General features: G+C 46.6%; 2 protein-coding genes across 4 annotated transcripts; one reads left to right on the forward strand and one right to left on the reverse strand.

The window, feature by feature from the left end:
- The first annotated feature begins 55 nt into the window (after window positions 1-55).
- Window positions 56-15,226, forward strand: IKZF5 (IKAROS family zinc finger 5). 3 transcript variants are annotated; one of them, XM_063163041.1, is made up of 6 exons: window positions 56-98; window positions 2,955-3,019; window positions 3,874-3,967; window positions 5,935-6,097; window positions 6,438-6,620; window positions 10,050-15,226. In XM_063163041.1, the coding sequence occupies exons 4-6, from the start codon at window positions 5,965-5,967 to the stop codon at window positions 10,991-10,993; spliced, it is 1,260 nt and encodes a 419-aa protein (XP_063019111.1). In that variant the 5' UTR covers window positions 56-98; window positions 2,955-3,019; window positions 3,874-3,967; window positions 5,935-5,964; the 3' UTR covers window positions 10,994-15,226. The 3 variants fall into 3 exon arrangements, with proteins under 3 accessions (XP_063019111.1, XP_063019114.1, XP_063019112.1); XM_063163044.1 differs by lacking the exon at window positions 56-98 and having other exon boundaries at window positions 2,955-3,027; XM_063163042.1 differs by lacking the exon at window positions 56-98 and having other exon boundaries at window positions 2,955-3,023.
- On the reverse strand, window positions 15,090-18,996 carry PSTK (phosphoseryl-tRNA kinase). The gene is made up of 6 exons (XM_063163045.1): window positions 18,745-18,996; window positions 18,325-18,583; window positions 17,416-17,614; window positions 16,949-17,024; window positions 16,357-16,450; window positions 15,090-15,725 (listed from the first exon to the last, which is right to left on the reverse strand). The coding sequence occupies exons 1-6, from the start codon at window positions 18,994-18,996 to the stop codon at window positions 15,538-15,540; spliced, it is 1,068 nt and encodes a 355-aa protein (XP_063019115.1). The 3' UTR covers window positions 15,090-15,537.
- Window positions 18,997-19,235: the final 239 nt, after the last annotated feature.

A 19,235-nucleotide genomic window follows, 5' to 3' on the forward strand; every position in this document is an offset into this window, starting at 1 on the left:
CGCGGGTCTCGCGAGACTGCGGTGGGCGGGGCCGGGCCGGGGGGAGGCACAACAAACATGGCGGCGGCGGGAGGCGGGAGCGGCGCGGGGCGGCGGCGGTGAGTGCTGCCCGTCCTCCCCTTCCCGCTTCTTTCTGCCCTTCCGTCTCCTTCCCGCTCCCTTTCCCTCCCTCCTTCTCCTTCCGGGGCCTCCCTGTGCCGTGATGGAGCCGGGCGGGGGGCAGCGCTTGGGGAGGGCCGCGCTGCCCCGCCGGGAGCGGGGCCGGGTCAGCGGCGCAGCCCCGAGGCTGCTGCCTTGGTGCGGGGCTGAGGGACACGGCAATCAGAGGGATCGCAGAAATTACAGAGTGGCAGAAATCACAGAGTTACTGAAATCGCAGGGTCAGTGTGATCACAGAATCAGAGTGGGTGAGGTTGGAAAGAATCGATCCGGGGCCACCTCCCTGCTCAGGCGGGGCCATCCCCGGGCACACGCGCGGGTTCTGGGGTATCTGCCCTGGGGGAGACTCCGCACCCTCTCCAGGCAGCCTGTTCAGCGCTGTCACCCTCACGGTAAAGAAGTTCTTCCTCGTTGAGGTGGAACTTGGTGTGCATCAGTCCCTGCCCGTGGCTCTGGTGCCACTGCTGGATCCCGGAGCAGAGCCTGGGCACTGCTGGAGCACCCGGGGACAGCCTGGGCACTGCTGGAACACCCGGGGACAGCCTGGGCACTGCTGGAGCACCCGGGGACAGCCTGGGCACTGCTGGAGCACCCGGGGACAGCCGGGGACAGCCTGGGCACTGCTGGAGCACCCGGGGACACCCGGGGACAGCCTGGGCACTGCTCTGACACCCGGGGACAGCCGGGGACAGCCTGGGCACTGCTCTGACAGCCTGGGACAGCCAGGGACAGCCTGGGCACTGCTCTGACACCCGGGGACAGCCGGGGACAGCCTGGGCACTGCTCTGACACCCGGGGACAGCCTGGGCACTGCTCTGACAGCCGGGGACAGCCTGGGCCCTGCTAGAAGACCCGGGGACAGCCAGGGACAGCCTGGGCACTGCTGGAACACCCGGGGACAGCCTGGGCACTGCTCTGACACCCGGGGACAGCCGGGGACAGTCTGGGCCCTGCTCTGACACCCGGGGACAGCCGGGGACAGCCTGGGCACTGCTCTGACACCCGGGGACAGCCTGGGCACTGCTCTGACACCCGGGGCCAGCCAGGGCTGAGCGCCCTCCCAGCTGGGGCTCCTCTCCAGGCTGAGCAGCCCCAGCTCCCTCAGCCTTTCCTGGGCACAGAGATGCCCCAGCCCCTTCAGCATCTTCACCGCCTTTCCCTGGATGCTCTCAGGAGCTCCGTCCCTCTTGTCCGAGGAGCCCGGGGCGGGACACGCGGGTTTCTGGGAGGTTTCCCGTGCCCCTGTCCCTCCCATGAGGCGGAGGAGGAGGAGCGGGATGGAGGAGGCGTTCGGGGTTGGTGACAGGTCATGGTGGCCACCGAGCTGAGCTTCACTCCCTCCCCACCGTCAAACTCCTTCAGGAGGACCGGGAAGGGCTTGGATGGAGTTTGGATTCCTTTCTGTGTTTATTTATTTGCTATGGAAGAGATGGAACAGAGAACACTCCCCCTTTTTTTCCTAGAAGGAGGTGGGATGCACATGCTCACAGTAAATTTATTTTATACTGTATACATGTTCTTATGGATACTTTATGCTCTTATAATTACTGCAGGATTAGTTCTGACTGTGTGTATGAAACAGCTGGCTGTGCACCATGAACTGCTTTCTTCAGCAGCATTATTTAGGCAGAATATCTCATCCTGGCTGTTCTTTGACAGCAAACTTAGCTCACCTCAGTGCCCCCTGTTGCGTCCAGCAGCTGTGCCTGGGTGGAGGATGAGTAACCCGTGCCCTGCTGCTGGCGCTGTGGGTGTGTCGGCAGAGCTCGGGTAACACCCGGTGTGCTCAGCCCCTCCCTGGGTGTGAAACACGAGCTGGGCTGCTCAGTTTCTGCTCATTAGAATTGCGTTTTCTGCTTTGCACGGGTGACACAGCAAGGATCAGATGTGTGTCATCCTCCCCTGAGAAGGAGAGCTGCTGGCTGTGTAGCTCTGAAAGATGCCACATGAAATGACAGAAGTGTTTGAGCACACAGATGGGAGCTTTGGGTCACGTTCAAATTGTGGTGACTTCCCTATGGTGGTGCAAAGAAAAGGATGAGTGTTCTCAGGATAAATCAGTGAGGTAGAGGAAGGAAGTTTTAGGCAGTTGATCCCTATCCTGTTTATGAAATTTGGTGTCATTTTCTTTCAAAATTAAATGTTTCTTAAAAGCAATCAGTGCAGTCAAATAAGGTTGAGAGAACTGGGGTTGTTCAGCCTGGAGAGGAGAAGGCTTTGAGGTGACCTAATGGTGGCCTTTCAGGACATGAAAGGACACAAAAGAAAGATGGAGAGAGACTGTTTACAGGAGCCTGGAGTGACAGGACAAGGGGAAATGGCTTTAAACTGACAGAGAGCAGAGTTAGATGGGATATTGGGAAGGAATTCTTCCCTGTGAGGGTGGCAGGGCCTGGCACAGGTGCCCAGAGCAGCTGTGGCTGCCCCTGGATCCCTGGCAGTGCCCAAGGCCAGGCTGGGCAGGGCTGGGAGCACCTGGGACAGTGGGAGGTGTCCCTGCCATGGCAGGGGTGGCACTGGGTGGGATTTAAGGTCCCTCCCAACCAAACCATCCTGGGATCCTCTGGAATAAGTTTTAGTGCCTTACCCAAAGGCACACACAGATCTGCTAACACAAACCTTTGGTGTTGTTTTGAATGGTTTCATTTTAAATTGTTATTTCTTATTATAATTCATGGAAAGTTGGCCCGGTCAGGACTCTGTGTTACACTGCCCTGTTTTTCTCTTCATATCTTCAATATTAGAGATATCTTTAATATTATAATTAATATCCTGGTCTCTTTGTTTTATTGCAGGAGACACCAACAAATGGAACACAAATTAACTTAAGCCTACAGGAGGCTGTGACACCTGGAAGAGGGTAGGTAGGTAGGTAGACACATAAAGATGTGTTCTAAACTAACTTAATGATGATAATTAATGCTGGGAGTTGAGCACACTCAGGTAAGATGGGAAAGAACATCCTCATCTGGATGCCAAAAATGAACAAACATCTGTAAGTTTGGACACACAGGAGAAGATATTTAAATGTGGTCTGAAACTCAGAGCTTGAGTTCCTGTAGGTCACCTAAGTACCTCTTAAAAATAAGGAATATTCTTATTGAAATGGTCACATTGTAAATTATTTCTGATTATAACCTGCAGAAATAATGTGACAGACTCATTCTCCTTCCAAATGTATCCCAAACTCTGTGTTCCCAAATTCATTGTGAATTGGGACTCTATAGAAGTTTGTTATTTGCACTCCCCAAAACCAGCCTGACCACTGATTTCTGGGGAATATTTTAATGATTTCAGTGCAAAATAATGGACTGGAATAAGACTTTTACTCAGGATAAGAAAGTCAGATTTTGGGAGAACTGTGAAACAATGCTTTGTCTGAGGCTTCTTTCCAGCTTTGCTAATCACCAACATTCAGTTGTTTCCCCACATTGCAGCTCCCATAACTGACTGACCCAAATCTGGGGTTTTTGGAGCCAGGTGTTTATTGGAAAACAGAAGTGAGTGAGAAGTGTCCTTCAGGTGACATCCAGGAAGCAGAGGATGCAGTCTTTGAAAAACTTTTATTGGAAGTGTGATTGTTCTAATAAAATTTAGAACAGCAGAGTGTTAGATTCCTGTCTTTCAAACACAAATATTTTTCAAGTTTCTTTCTTAAAACTGATGTGGTTTGGGAAGAGTAATAGACTCACGTTTCCTTTTTATTCCCTCTAGGAAAAGTGGAGAAGCTGTGCTCTGTGCTTTTTATCTGACGTGTTGAGGTACATTTTGGAGCATGTTTGCTACTTAGCAGGGAACTAAAATTCAGGTATGATCCATTATTTTTATTTTTTAAAAAGGCAGATTGATTTTTATTACTATGTGGGTTTTTTTTTTTTTAATTTTATTTACTATTTTATTATTATGTTGTTTACATGTTGCTGAAAGGGATTTCCCCATAAATTGTATTTGGTGATCTTTAATGAGTTAAAAATTCAAAACCCAATGTTCTTATGGTTGCAAATTTGCTCTTTGACTCAGTGTAGTGGGTCTAAGGCTGGCCAAATGCCCATGCATGCACTAAAAATTATTTATTTACTCATTTCCTGCTGTGAGATATGGATTAGGAGGGGGAGGGCAAACCAGGCTCAAAACTTTAAATGGTATAAAGAAAACTTTATTAACAGAATTACAATAAAAAATAAAATCAGAACAAAAAACTTTCAGAACACTTCTTCTCCAATACTCTCTTTTCTTTCCCACAGACAAGAAAGAGACAAAAGCTGTAAAGAGACAAAACCTGGGACTTTCAGTCAGTTTACCACCTCTAAAATAATCTTTCTTCAGTCCACCCAGGGAGAGGAGTCTCTCTTGCCATGCCATGGAGACTTCTCCACAAGAAGCAGTTCTCTTGTGGCTTCAGTGTCACAGCAAATCAGCTGCCAGGAAGGGAAAATCTGTTTGCAGTGTGAAAATCCCATGAGTTACAGCTTTCCCAAAGCTGCTTTCATGGGCCATGATAACTTATGGGGCACTATTTTATGGATGCATAAAAACAAAAGTACTCCACTTTTATCTCTGGGAGCAGAGGTTTTTCTTCTTCTATCCCTGGGACAAAGTTTCCCATCTCTCTCTGTTCAAGGTTCTCGTTGGGTTACAGCTTTTCAGCATCCACACACTCCAGGCTGAGTGTCCTTCTCTCAGAAGCTGCATCCCCACATGCACTTCATGAGCTACAGGGAAAAAACAAAGTCTGATAGATCAAAATACATTTTCACCATTGCCTCACAAAAGAATTTCAGCCCAAGACTAAGGCATCTCCTCAATCCTCTCCCATCTAGAATTTGACTCCTCCTTCACTGCCCTCAGTGTCTGTGTTGTTTTCTCTACGTGTCTTCACCCTTTCCTTTTCCTGACTCGGGAGAGAATTGGTGTGTTCAGGTGCTGGGACAGTCCTGGCAGCACAGCCTGGTGGTGGCCAGGAAAATCCCAGCCCAGCAGTGAGCCAGCCTGGCCATGAGTGTAGCCATGATATTTTCTGAAAAATCCCTTTCCCAGGATTTTTCTCCTGAGAAGCTGAGAGGCCTCAGGAGCACAATGTAAACATTGATTATCTGCTGCTGTGGAATGCAACAGGTGCATCTGGGATTGGTCTCATGTGGTTGTTTCTAATTAATGGCCAATCACTGTCTGCTGGCTCAGACTCTCTGTTCAGTCACAAGATTTTATTATCATTCCATTCCTTTCTATTCCTTGCCAGCCTTCCGATGAAATCCTTTCTTCTATTATTTTAGTATAGTTTTAGTATATAATTTTCTTTTAATATAATATGTATCATAAAATAATAAATCAGCCTTCTGAAACGTAGAATCAACATTCTCATCTCTTCCCTTGTCCTGGGACCCCTGTGAACACCACCCCACATGAGAGGCCATCAGCCCCGAGTCCTCAGGGCCCAGCCCATTAAATGTGTTCTCATAGAGGCGTGTTCAGCTCTTCTAAGTGGTTTAAACAGGTGTCACTCTTCCAAACTAGCCTGCTGATTGGTTAACCAGATGTCAATCTTCAAATCTAGCCAGCTGATTGGCTCTTCAAACTTGGCAGCTCATTGGCTCCACCCAGTCCCCACAGGGAACCACCCCCTCAACTGAAAACCGGACTTTGTTAAACCACGGCACTCAAACTGTGTGATAAAAGTAATTCTTCACTTAAAATCCAGTCCAAATCCTGAACTTGTTACTATGAATGCAGCCAGATTGAATGGCACTTGTGTTCTGAAAACATTTTTCCTTCTAGGCACGAGAGGTTATAAATGAAAGAGTCAATATGGGGGAAAAGAAGGCAGAACCGTTGGATTTTGTGAAGGATTTTCAGGAATATCTGACCCAGCAGACCCACCATGTCAATATGATTTCTGGATCAGTTACTGGTGACAAGGAAGTAGAGACTCTCCAGGGAGGTGAGTTTTTTCCAGTATCATAAATTTGATATTTTTGAGAGTGACTTCAGTGTTCACAATCCAGGTAATGCTGCTGTATGGAAGCATTTTTGATAGTCATTTTTGTGTCACAAAGGATGTGTATGTAATGTGAAGATTGCCATAAGGAATCTTCACATTAATCCATTTGACAAAGGAGGCAAATTGATTACCTTTGTTTTAATCAGGGAATGTTTTTTATAATTCTCTATATTTAAAAACCAAGGGCTGAGAGAAGCAAAAGCTCTTTGGCATTTGCTCACAGTGTGGCAGATGGCATCCCACAGATTGTTCATTAAAATCTGTGTTGCATTGTTCACAGCTGGGACAGAAGGTGATCAGAATGGCCTGGATCATCCTTCTGTTGAAGTTTCACTGGATGAAAACTCAGGAATGTTGGTGGATGGCTTTGAAAGGACTTTTGATGGGAAGTTAAAGTGTCGATACTGTAACTATGCCAGCAAAGGAACAGCACGGCTCATCGAGCACATCAGGATTCACACAGGTATGGGATCTTCTCTCTGCCTGCCTGGGAGCCCTTGGGGGTTTACTCTGCATTGGGATTTCCATGGCAGCAGTTGGCAAATTCATCCTGCTCATCAGTCACATGACAGGGATTTAGAAATTGAGCTGGCACTCGAGATAAGAAGAGTAAGATAATACTGGATTTCAGCTCCTGAACACACATCAGATCCTTTAGGCACTTCTGACATTGCAGACCTGGATCTGTAACTCCTGGAGGATCAGCCTACCAAGGGAAAATCAGAAGTGCTAAAGTGCTGCCTTACAAAAGTGTTGGCTGGCCTGTTATTATATGTTACTCACATTAACTTTTTAAAAAATCCTCAGAAAACTTTGTATCTATACATTTCATTTGATAGAAGAACAAAGTTCTGCATGTGCACAGGAGATGATGGTCTCCCTGGTCATCATCCCATCTGGAAGAGAATTCTTAACAATAACAATAATTAGCAATAATTGCTGGGTCTTTATAGTCTATTTTTATAAAGGAGTGCCCTGTACCTATTTAAACTGTGCAAATCCCTACTGACATTTATTATTATAAGTAACTATATGGGAGTAAAGTTTAGCATGAAAGCTTCAATGTAAATTGAAGGGCCCTGAAATATTTAGTTTTTCTGTCGTGAGAAAAGTTAAAAATGTACATATTCCTACACAGAGATTTATAGGGTCTTTTCTTCCTCTGTTGTTTAGCCATGCAAATATTCCTGTTCTGCACAACATTCTAGATGTGGAAGTACAAAGCATAGTAATAAAAATAAAGTTATTGGTAGAATATTCAAATGTGAGGGCATACCATCAAGTTTGTGTCTGGTATCAGGAGTGAACAGAAAAATTATCAACTGTGGCTTGTTAAAGAGCATTTGCCACTGTTGGATGTATAAACCTGAAAAGCAAAACTGTCATAAAAGTTAAAATATCCTGAACTGTTCTGAAAGCTCCAGCTTCATGGCAAATGAGAGAAAACAAAAAATAGGTGCTTGTGAACTCTGTCAAGTGTATCACACCAATACAGATGACTTCAGGGTGTTAAACAGAGCAGAAAAAAATCATGTCCTGCAAAGAATGAAAGTTTTTACAGGTTTCCAGTTGATGTGATTGTAGCTCTCTCAGATACAGTTAATCTCCTCAGATTCTCACTTTGCTGGGAGCCATTCCTTCCACACAGGAGCTCCCTGGGTGCATTTTGGGAAAGCTGGAGCTCCTTCACTGGCCCTGCAGTGCTGGCTTGTTTCAACAGGGCATAGTGGGGTAGGAAATGGCAACCAGCCAGAAACCACAGAGTTCTGAGGTTCAGATTCTGAAAGACCTGGTAAATTCTTCTCTTTTGTCTTCTAGAACAAGAAAATAGTTCTTTTGGTTTGGTTTGCCTGGTTTGGTTTGGTTTGGTTTGCCTGGTTTGGTTTGTTTTTTCACTCAAGGGAAGAAGATCCAAGGCCTGAGTGTTGTTTGCCTAGGAGGCTGGCAGAGGGCCAGGAGATGCTGCTTGTGCTGTGAGGGCTCAGATGAGTCAGCACTAAAGTGGGGAAGTGGCAGCTGCCTCCCAGCCTCAGAGCAGTGTAAATAAACAGGTACAGCATCCTGGACTTGTGCCAAAGGAACTGTGACCAGGCATGATCATGCAACCATCATTATTATCATTATTATTAAGTGCAGCCTACTGCAGGATTGGCTTCATGCTGGGTCTGACAGCAGGTAATGAGTAGTTCACCAGCTGTGTTGTGCTACATGTGATGCAAAACTTTTATCTCTGTGCAACCAGTTTAGAATGAAATCAGATTGACAAACTCCCTGCATTCACACAGAGTTTGCCAATCTTCTCACACCATTTTATCAAGTCTCCAGATCTTTACTCATCCTTGTGTGTACATATATGAGTGCAGAGAGATGCTCATGGAGAAATCATGGTTTTGCTTGGTGCTAAGGTACTTAGAGGTAGCACACAAATTGATTTCTTTCCTCTTGGAGAGCCGGTGATGTAGGGGGAATAAAAGAAATCTGTTTGGTATCTGAGACTGTGATTCCAAACTCTGGAATGCTCATCAGTCACATGACAGGGATTTAGAAATTGAGCTGGCACTTGAGATAGGAAGAGTAAGATGATCTTTCATTTCAGCACCTGAACACACATCAGATCCTTTAGGCACTTCTGACATTGCAGACCTGGATCTGTAACTCCTAGATCAGTCTACCAAGGGAAAATCAGAACTCCTAAAGTGCTGTTACAAAGCTGTTGTCTGGCCTGTTGTTATGTTATTCACATTAACTTTTTAAAAAATCCTCAGAAAACTTTGTATCTATAAATTTCATTTGATAGAATAACAAAGTTCTGCATGTGCAAAGGAGATGATTGTAGGAATGATGGTCTCCCTGATCATCATCCCATCTCCCATCTGGAAGAGCACACAGCTCTCCTGGGAGTACCTGGCTTTTGATTTCTGTTCCAACTCTAGCCAGAGGATCCTTTTCCAAAGCTCAGTCCTTGAGTGGCTGTGTGTGTGTGTGGGTTATTTAGGTGGTAGTTCCAGGCTGTTTAGGAGTAGGGATGTTTGGGAGGTCCCATGTTGAAAGCGAAGGAAGCCAACCCACCTTGTCGTTGATCGGCATTGACTTTGACTTATTGATCAATCAGCCACTTTATATAACAGTGTTAATTCATGCATATTGCAAAATCCAAGCTCATGATAGGTTAACAGAGAAAACTCTAACCCCTCCTTTTGTTTTACAGTGCCTATGATTTGTTTATTGAAAACAGGACCAGCGTTCTCACTGTGATATGAAAAGTTCCCAAAACCTCCATATCTGTTCCCAGAGTAGCTGTCTTTTCCCAGAGAGCCCAAGGACAGAGTGTTTTGCCTGTTATGGGAAGACTGTACTAGAATCTTATTGTTTATAAAGTGGTGCTTGAGAGAGCCTAATTATTTACAGAATCAAGCCTGGGAACTGCTTTACAACTACCTTTTACTTTTCCCTCCACTGTATACCTTCATGGCCTCTTTCTTTAAGCCATGCTAGAACCAGACTCCACAGTCCCAGAAGGATACCCTCCCTCAGAGTTCTCCTGAAGAGCAGTGACATTTTGGTGCTACAGAATTCCTGTGCTCCCCTGTGCCCTCCATGGCCGAGGGGGAGCTGGCACCACACAAACATCACTGCACTCAGTGCTTGGTGTTGTTGCTGCAGTTCCCAGGCAGGTTGGTGTGTTACCCTGATTCCCCTCAGGATTTTTCTGTGTGCTGCTGATCCCTGGGTGGGGCAGAGCTGTCCCAGTGCTCCCCACTTCCCCAGGACACCCAGCTGAGCTCGAGGCTGGCCGTGACCGAAGCTGCACCAGCAGCTCCCAGCGAGCCGCACACAAAGCCTGTTCCAGAGGCTCCGAGGTGCTGTGGGCTAACCTGTTCTGATTTTCCAGGGGAGAAGCCACACAGGTGCCACCTGTGTCCCTTTGCCTCGGCCTACGAGCGTCACCTGGAGGCTCACATGCGCTCCCACACCGGGGAGAAGCCCTACAAGTGCGAGCTGTGCTCCTTCCGCTGCAGCGACCGCAGCAACCTGTCCCACCACCGCCGGCGCAAGCACAAGATGGTGCCCATCAAGGGCACCAGGTCCTCCCTGAGCAGCAAGAAGATGTGGGGGGTTCTGCAGAAGAAGACCAGCAATTTGGGCTACAGCAGGAGAGCATTAATTAATCTGAGCCCGCCCTCCATGGTGGTGCAGAAACCGGACTACCTTAATGATTTCACCCACGAGATCCCCAATATCCAGACTGAGGCGTACGAGAGCATGGCAAAGAGCGCTCCGAGCGGGGGCTTGCCAAGAGATCCACAGGACCTCATGGTGGATAATCCTTTAAACCAGCTCTCCACCTTAGCAGGACAGTTGTCCAGTTTGCCGCCTGAAAACCAAAATCCAGCCTCTCCTGACGTCGTTTCCTGTCAAGATGAAAAGCCTTTCATGATACAGCAGCCTGCTGCACCTGCAGTAGTTTCAGCTGTGTCAGCAAATATCCCTCAGAATTCCTCTCCAACCAGCCCTGACTCCCGGCCCGCACACAACCAGAGGAACTATAGTCCCGTGGCAGGGCCCAGCAGCGACCGCAGTGCCCACACCAGCACTCCCAGCATCAGCAACAGCCAGCCCAGCACTCCAGCTCCAACCCTGCCAGTGCAGGACCCTCAGCTCCTGCACCACTGCCCACACTGTGACATGTACTTTGCAGACAATATCCTTTACACCATCCACATGGGATGCCATGGATTTGAGAATCCTTTCCAGTGTAACATCTGTGGGTGTAAGTGTAAAAACAAGTACGACTTTGCTTGCCACTTTGCAAGAGGCCAACATAATCAACATTGACTGAGAACATGCTTTTGTTTAGTTTTTTAACATATTACAGTCTATTTTTCATACTTGCTGATGGAAAGCTTGCACATTCCCATACGGAATCTTCACATTAATCAGTTCGACAAAGGAGGCAAATTGATTTCCGTGTTCTTGTAAAACTTGCCAGGGAAATTTTGTATCAGATTCAGTTGCTGTTTTATATGTAGCCTTTCAAAAAAAGCCAAGAGTGCTGTAAGGGTTGGAATGCATTTACATGCTGTGGTTGCTAAATTTAAGTTGCTTGCACTTAATCCCAATAAACATTCTGCAAGTGGAGAAGCAGAGCGTGTGTCCTGAACCACAGGAGGTAATTCCCAGATTGTTCACTAGGCAAGACAAGATTGATTATCCATGAAATATGAAAGGTCAATGCAATGACACATCATACAGAGACAGGACAAGGAGGAATGGCTTCATGGTGACAGAGGGCAGGGCTGGATGGGATATTGGGCAGGAATTGTTCCCTGTGAGGGTGGCAGGCCCTGGCACGGGGTGCCCCTGGATCCCTGGCAGTGCCCAAGGCCAGGCTGGACACTGGGGCTGGGAGCACCCTGGGACAGTGGAAGGTGTCCCTCCTTTAAGGTCCCTTCCAACCCCAACCATTCTTTGACTTTGGAGAAATCCTTAAAAACCTGGCTACTCAAACAAACAGAAGCAATTTTCACATAGAAATTAAATTTGATGTAAAATTTGCTTTAATCTGATGAAGGTTAATAAGAAGTTTTTGTTTAGTATAGTCTAAACTCTTCATGCTAGGACTTAAACACTAATTTAACTGTTAGCACAGAAGTAGAAGATAACAGGTTATTGTGAATAAAACTGGTAGAAAAGAAAGAGCTAAAAGCCTGTCATTCATGAGTTATAAAAACAAAAAAGTAAGAAACCTTATTTTATCTACACTCTACAAAATTTTCCATGTCATTGTTTTTTCAGGAGGCAATTTTTAGAGAGATAATGAAGAGCCTGTAGAACTAATATATATTCTGTGATATTTCTAACTGCCTTAAACTGAGTTGTACAGATATTTAAAATTTGCACAATTAGACTTCTGTCCTGCTGATAGAAGTTCTGATAGAAACAAACAAGAAGTTTACAAATCAAACTCCTTTGTTCAGTTTTATGTTGGGCCAGGCTACAACTGAGAGGTTGCCTGTATTTTTGGGAGTTGTAGAATCCAGTTTATTGTGAATTTCAGCTGACTTGGAGGCCTGGTTTGTCCCCTCTCCCAGGTTTGATGTCCTTTGGGTGTGCTGGGAATGAGGGGAAGCAGCTCTGGCTTTTTGGGCTCCATGTAGGATGCAAAGGAAAAACTGACTGACTACACTGAAGTTGTTTTTAGGAATTGTGGATGGCAAATAATAACTGAAGTTGTTTATTTTGTTTCGTAGTGTACACTCATCTTTAGAAGCCCTCAGGCTAAAGGACAGGCACTTTAATATAAACCTGAGTAAAACATCTAATTAAAATGAATAATAACTTTATGTGCTAGATAAGAATTTGAGACATTAAAAATAAAGGAAGAACTGTTACTTTTCCCATATTTAGACATGCACTTTTACCTTGGTTTGTCCTACTTGAGACAAATTAAAGCTTCCCTTATATATTTCCCTTTTCCTATCAGCAAACCATGTTTTGTTAAAAGCAGGGAGATTTTATTAATGTTCCACAAGTCAGAGGTTGGAATCTCAATAGGAAATGTTTGGCTTACTCAAATTTATATTTTCATGCTAAAACTTCCAGAAACCAATGGAAAAACTAACAGTGATCAATGCAGGAAAACCACCTGTGTAAGAATTTTAGCTGTAGAAGTAATTTTGACTTTAATTAAATAGAAATTTGGATACCAGATGTGTTTCTGTCTACCTGACTGACCTACAGTTGAATTTCTGTGCTTGAGGAACTGGGTTCTTTCTTGGCTGTGCAGTCTTGAAGTAATGAGGTCAGAAATCTTCCACTGGAGTGGTTCCAGTGTAGTGAAGATGAACAATAACACTGTCATCCCTAAAAATTGCTTTGTTTTCAGGCCTGGTTCAGAATTTGTTCTGCTGGATTTTTAAGACAGAATGTGATTTTCATTTTTCATCAGGACACTCTGTAATTCCAAAGTATTTCATTGTTGCTTTATACTTTTTAGATTTATAAGTAAAACTGCAAGTCTGTGTGTGTAAACATCTTTATTTTAAGGAGTAAAAGCTGACTGAAGTGAAATCCAGTTAGAAGTTACTGCTCCTGGACAGGTTTTGGAATCAAAATTTTTTTCCAATTAAAGAGGGCAGAAATGATGGATCACACATTGGACAATTCTACAATTTACATTTGGCTGAAATGTAGTGTTAAGAGAAGACTGGAAGATTTACAGTTATTAATTTAGGGAAGTGGTTTTCCTTGCCTCTTTGGTAGATGGTGCACTCTAAGCTCTGGCATTCCCAAGGGAACTTGTGTCCTGCTGGAGCTCCTTTCAGGGAGCACCTTTAGTGCTGAGTGACCACAGCAGCCAGGTGCTCCTGCCTTGTGGGTTTTCCTTGCTGGTATCCTGGGGAGAGTCATTGCCCTGGGCACAGATGTGGTTTCTGACCTCTGGGGCTTCTGCTCACATTGTTAGAGGCTTCTCTTTGTCTCTTGATTTGGTGATTTAGAGAAATGACTCCTGAGCCATGATGGCCTTGGGCAGAATCAGGTTAGGGCACTGATGGAGGAGCTGGGAGCAGGAGGGATCCTGCAGGATCTCATGGAAAAGGGGCCCTTGTTTAGGAGGGGATCCCACTGTGGGGAATGGCCATTCTGAACAACAGAACTCAGTGTGAAAAAATCTGTCCCCAAGCCTTGCAAATGGATGTTTGGATGGATTTTCCTGCTGCTGCCTGGACACCACTGGTTCTGCTCTGGAGTAGACTAGCTGGGACATCTCTGAATGGTTGAGGAATGAAAAAACTCTTTTCTCTGTTTCTTTGGGCAAACTCCTCATTGCAGGGGGTTCTTGGGCAGCAGCAGCAGCAGCTTTGGTGCTCATCCCCTGGCTCTGCCCCCAGAGCCCTGGGCTGGGTCCCTGTGTCCTTCCCAGGACTGGGACTGTTCCTGTTCCAGGATCACACTGCCCTGCCATCATTGTCCCCTTCTGTCAACTGAGCACCTTTGGAAGGTGTATTTTCCTATGTTTCATAATTCATTCATACTATTGACTATAATTTAAAGTCCAGAGCTGGTACTGGCAAATTCTTTTCAAGTGTGATCCCTTGCACAAGCAGGCCTTACCCAGAGTCAGGGAGGGAGATTTGTCCAGGATTCTGGGATTGAGTCCTTTGTTAAAAGAACTTTTCATATTGAGTCCTCCATGTGCTACTCTGCACTCAATTGTTTTGGTGTTTTTTCTAAAAACCCAGATCCTCACATTATAAGGTAATGGGTGATTAGCATTTTAACTGTTATAAATGGAAGTTTGGAAAGGAGATGGAATTTTTCCATAGCTCGGCTCTGTTAAATTCTGTTCAAGTTGCAAAACATAAACCTTGTGGGGGTTTTGTTTTTATTGTCACAGATTATTTTATAGCTTTGTGGGCATTTCTAACATGCACTATTTTAATACACACTCAAGTTTTGAGACTGAATATTCCACTGAACATTTGAATATTTGAACATCTTCATTATCTCAGTTAACACTCAACTGTGAAGGAGGCAATAGGAAAAATATTTGTTTTTTCACAGACACCTGTTTAGACATAAAATGTTGATTGGCTTTTTAATATAAAACTCAGTGCTGGGACACCTTCCAGCAGTATTTTCCAGACAAATAATTTGTTAATGTTTGTTTTGTTCCAGAATGTTTTGGGGGTTTGCTTTTTGTTTCTTTTTGACAAAGGGAATGTACTTTAGAAGTCTTCACTGGCAAGTTTTCTACTAATTTTAAGCTTCTTTGAAAATCTACAGCAAATGATGTTCTGCTGCAGGAAATCTCTCTCCTGCTAAAGCATTTTTCATTGAGCAATCTTTGTGTATGTGCTTCTAAGTACCTACTTTGTTAATAATATGTACTTCAGTGTAAAGAGCAGATTTTATGCAAAAATGAAAGCTGTTAGAGTTGTAAAATAAATTTTAATGTTAGTGAACATTTCTGAGACAACAAGGTTAATTCTGAAATAACTCTATCTCGTGTAGTTCATGTTGTGAAGCTTTGCTTTTGTAAGATATGAATAAAATAACACTTTCTAACTAGGTCCCATGTCAGTTTTTAATTGCACATCCTTCCAGGGGTGGAGCTGGTGATTTCCCTGGTGCTCCTCCTGGGTTAACTCTTCCTGATTCTGTGAAATTTGAATCTCAGGATGGTTTGCTCTTGGCTTGATCTCCACAGCCAAGAACAGCTTGGTTAGACTTGATTAAAGTGTTTCTCTTCCATTTCATGGGGAGAAGGGGCACAGGGGCTCCAGAGAGGGCAGCTGCACCTCAGATCTCAGCAGCAGTGCTCAGAGTCCTGCATTTTAATACTTGGGACTCCTAAACACCCAACATTCTCTGTGTCATTATTTTAAAATATATTTATTTACTACCTTGGCTGCCTCCTGTTGGAATGAAGAAATAACACTTGTAGCAGGGTCAGAATATTGGCTTTTCAAAGTCTTCCCTTGCCTCAAGTCTTCCAAAAATTCTGCTTTCAGTTTGTTGAGTTCTTCTGCCAGGCTCTTCATCTCACTCGGGAGAACGTTTTTACCTAAAACAAAATTGAAGCTGAAATTTAACTTCATGCTTACAGAAAAAAATCACAGAATATCCTGAGCTGGAAGGGACACAGAGGGATTGAGTGCAGCTCCTGTCCCTGCAGAGGCACCCCAGCAATCCCACCCTGGCAGTGCTGCCCAAACTCCTGGAGCTCTGGCAGCCTCAGGGCTGTGCCCATTCTCAGCACTCTCTGGGGAAGAACCTTTCCCTAAATCCACCCTAAACCCCCCTGGCCCAGCTCCAGCCATTCCCTCCTGTCCCTGTCTCAGGGAGAAGCCTGAACCCAGGCACAGAGCTGAGCTTTGCAGTTAAGGACACTGAGCTGCTCCTCATGTAAATCTGCCCCTGTCCTTATTGCCACGTGTCCCAAAACAATATTAAAATGTCTAAAATGCTGCTCTGTACTAAATGGCTTTATTAAAGCTGTAATTAATACAGTTAATAAACATGATGCTGGTTTTTAAACCTACAAATTTCTACAAACAACCCTGACCAGAGCTGTGAAGGTGTTGCCTCAGGCACAGCTGCTGGGACAGGATCCTGGCCAGTTTATCCCAAGGGAATTTCAGGGCTGTTTCCAGTGCCAGCTGGAGCTGGGATGGGTGGGAAGGGCAGATGGGTACCTTTGGCATCCTGCATGGCCTCAGAGATGGCTCTCCTGCACGCCTGGTCAGCCTGATGGACAGCACTGGCTGCACACGTGGCTCGAGCTGCCTCCTGGCCACCCAGCAAGGAACAAAACAAACACACAAACACTGGATTTACTTGGCTTTTGAAGTTCCATTTGAGAACAAAACATTAGCAGCACCTCAGGCTGGCACCACTGCCCCAGGTGCTCCAAGCCCCAGTGTCCAACCTGGCCTAAATTAGTGTTTAAGTCCTAGCATGAAGAGTTTAGACTATACTAAACAAAAACTTCTTATTAACCTTCATCAGATTAAAGCAAATTTTACATCAAACTGATTTTGTATGTGAAAATTGCTTCTGTTTGTTTGAGTAGCCAGGTTTTTAAGGATTTCTCCAAAGTCAAAGAATGGTTGGGGTTGGAAGGGACCTTAAAGGAGGGACACCTTCCACTGTCCCAGGGTGCTCCCAGCCCCAGTGTCCAGCCTGGCCTTGGGCACTGCCAGGGATCCAGGGGCACCCTGTGCCAGGGCCTGCCCACCCTCACAGGGAACAATCCCAAAGCTGTGCCCTGTGTCCCAGCAGTGCTACCTTCTGCTCTGTGTCCTCCTCATTTGGCCTCTCTGGATTTTCCAAAGCAGTGACCAGCAAGTTCATGATCTGCTCACTAAAAAACAAACAGGGTAAATAAACCATGGCAATCAACAGATACACTTCTTTTCTTTTCTAATGATGCCACAGGAAAAAAAAATGAAAAGCAAGATTTCAGTTAAATTTTTAAGGCAATCAGTGAAATAATCTGAAATTAAACAATTACAACTCAAATTATTACAACTCAGCCTTAGCATTTCAGACAACTTGCACAGATTTTCAGTGAGAGGGCAGGAATGCTGTGAGTTTTGAGGATGGTGGCTCTGAGCTCCAGCAAACCTGGATTCTGTGTAACTGCCAAAAATCACCACTGGGAATACTTTGTACACATTGTGCAGATTCAATAAGAAGCATCTACCACTGAAAATAGCACTTAGGGAAAACTCTGGGGTCAATCAGCAACATACTCATCCTCTGAGATGCCATCAGAACTGCTCAGAATGAGGCTGTGCTGCTCCCAGGTGTTTTTCCTGGGATCTGGCATCTCTATTTTCCTTGCCATTAATTGTATGGTTTGCTCAGGCACAGGGTCACTCCTGAGGCAGTTCCTCTGCAGGCAGCATTCCACTGGACACTCCAAAAATAACTGGCAGAAGCCCAAGGAATCTGAAAAGAACAGAACCAGACATAATTTTATCCTTAAACAGTTCAAGTAACAATTTCTGAGAGCACCATGCAGGAGAAAGGCTCTACATGAATGAGGAGTTTATGCACTGCTTCTGAGCCAGACATGAACACAAATCTGGACAGGCAACAGAATTTTACCTTCAAGGCTGCTCAAGAAATGTGTGAGACAGAACCATGGAATTGTTTGGATTGGGAGGGATCTTAAAGTCATCTCATTCCATCCTTGCCATGGCAGGGACACCTTCCACTGTCCCAGGCTGCTCCCAGCCCTGTCCAGCCTGGCCTTGGGCACTGCCAGGGATCCAGGGGCAGCCACAGCTGCTCTGGGCACCGGTGCCAGGGCTCAGCACCCTCACAGGGAACAATTCCTTCCCAAAATCCCATCCAGCCCTGCCCTCTGGCACTGGGAAGCCCATTCCCCCGCCCTGCCATTCCATGTCCTTGTCCAAAGTCTCTCTCCAGCTCTCTTGGAGCTCCTCATGTACTGGAAGGTGCTTTAAGGCTGCTCTAGGAAGGGTTTTACACAATCTCCCAGTTTATAATAAGGCAGTAACAAGGTTACATTGATTGCTACTCTATTACAGGTACCCAGCAATCAGAACAGCCCACGCTCCGGGAGAGCACGTGAAAGAAGGCGCTGAATTTCCCACAAACATCCTCACGCCGAAGATCAGGGAATAAATAATTACATTTGCGGGCCAGCTGGTACACCTCGTAGCGCATGCTCTGGTAATAGAAGTTGTCATCCAGCAGGAGGACGAGCGGCCGGGGGGCGGCTCCGGTGTCCCCATCGGGGGCGGCCAGCAGCCCCTCCCGGCGGCAGCAGCGCAGGAAGCGCGGCCAGCCCGGCTGCGCGGGGCCGGGCAGCGGCGCCCCGGTGAGCAGCGCCCGCAGGAGCCCCTCCAGGCACTGCAGCAGCTCGCGGCGGCTCTGCTTCCAGCCGGGCAGCTGTGGGGAGAGGAAGGCGAGAGATCACGGCCTCCATCGCCGCCGCTCAGCGCTCCCGGCCCCGCGCCCGCCATGAGGGGACCCGGACCGGCCAGGCCGCGTCCCGTTGCCAGGCAACCGCGGTCGCACGCGATGACGTCACACCGGCGCGCCGCACTGACCGATGGGGACGGGCTGGTGCGGAAGGCCTCGGGCGGGATGAGCTCGTCGTAGGCGAGCAGCGCGCAGGCCCAGCCCCGCCGCTGCGGCAGCCGGCGGCTCAGGGCGCGGCCCAGCGTGGACTTGCCGGCCGCGGGCAGCCCGCACAGCAGGCACAGCCCCACCCGGGCGCCGCCGCCGCTCTCCCGGTGCTGCCGCTGCTGCTCCGCCGCCAGTGCTGCGGGTCCCGCCGCTTCCGGCGGCGCTGTGCGCATGCGCCGGGCCCTCACCGTGGGGCGCCTCCTGGCGGGTTCGGTGCGAACGGCAGAGCCACGAACGGCCCCTCAGACCGGTTCTGGTTTTACCAATTTTTTACCCTTTTGTAGTTTTACCCATTTTTTACCCAATTCTGGTTTTTACCCATATTTTTACCCAGTTCTGCTTTTACCCATTTTTTACCGGGTTCATGTTTTTACCCAGTCTTTATCCGGTTCTGCTTTTACCCATTTTTTAC

The sequence above is a fragment of the Melospiza melodia genome, chromosome 9 (genome assembly GCF_035770615.1).
Source record: "Melospiza melodia melodia isolate bMelMel2 chromosome 9, bMelMel2.pri, whole genome shotgun sequence".
NCBI classification, from domain to species: Eukaryota; Metazoa; Chordata; class Aves; order Passeriformes; family Passerellidae; genus Melospiza; species Melospiza melodia.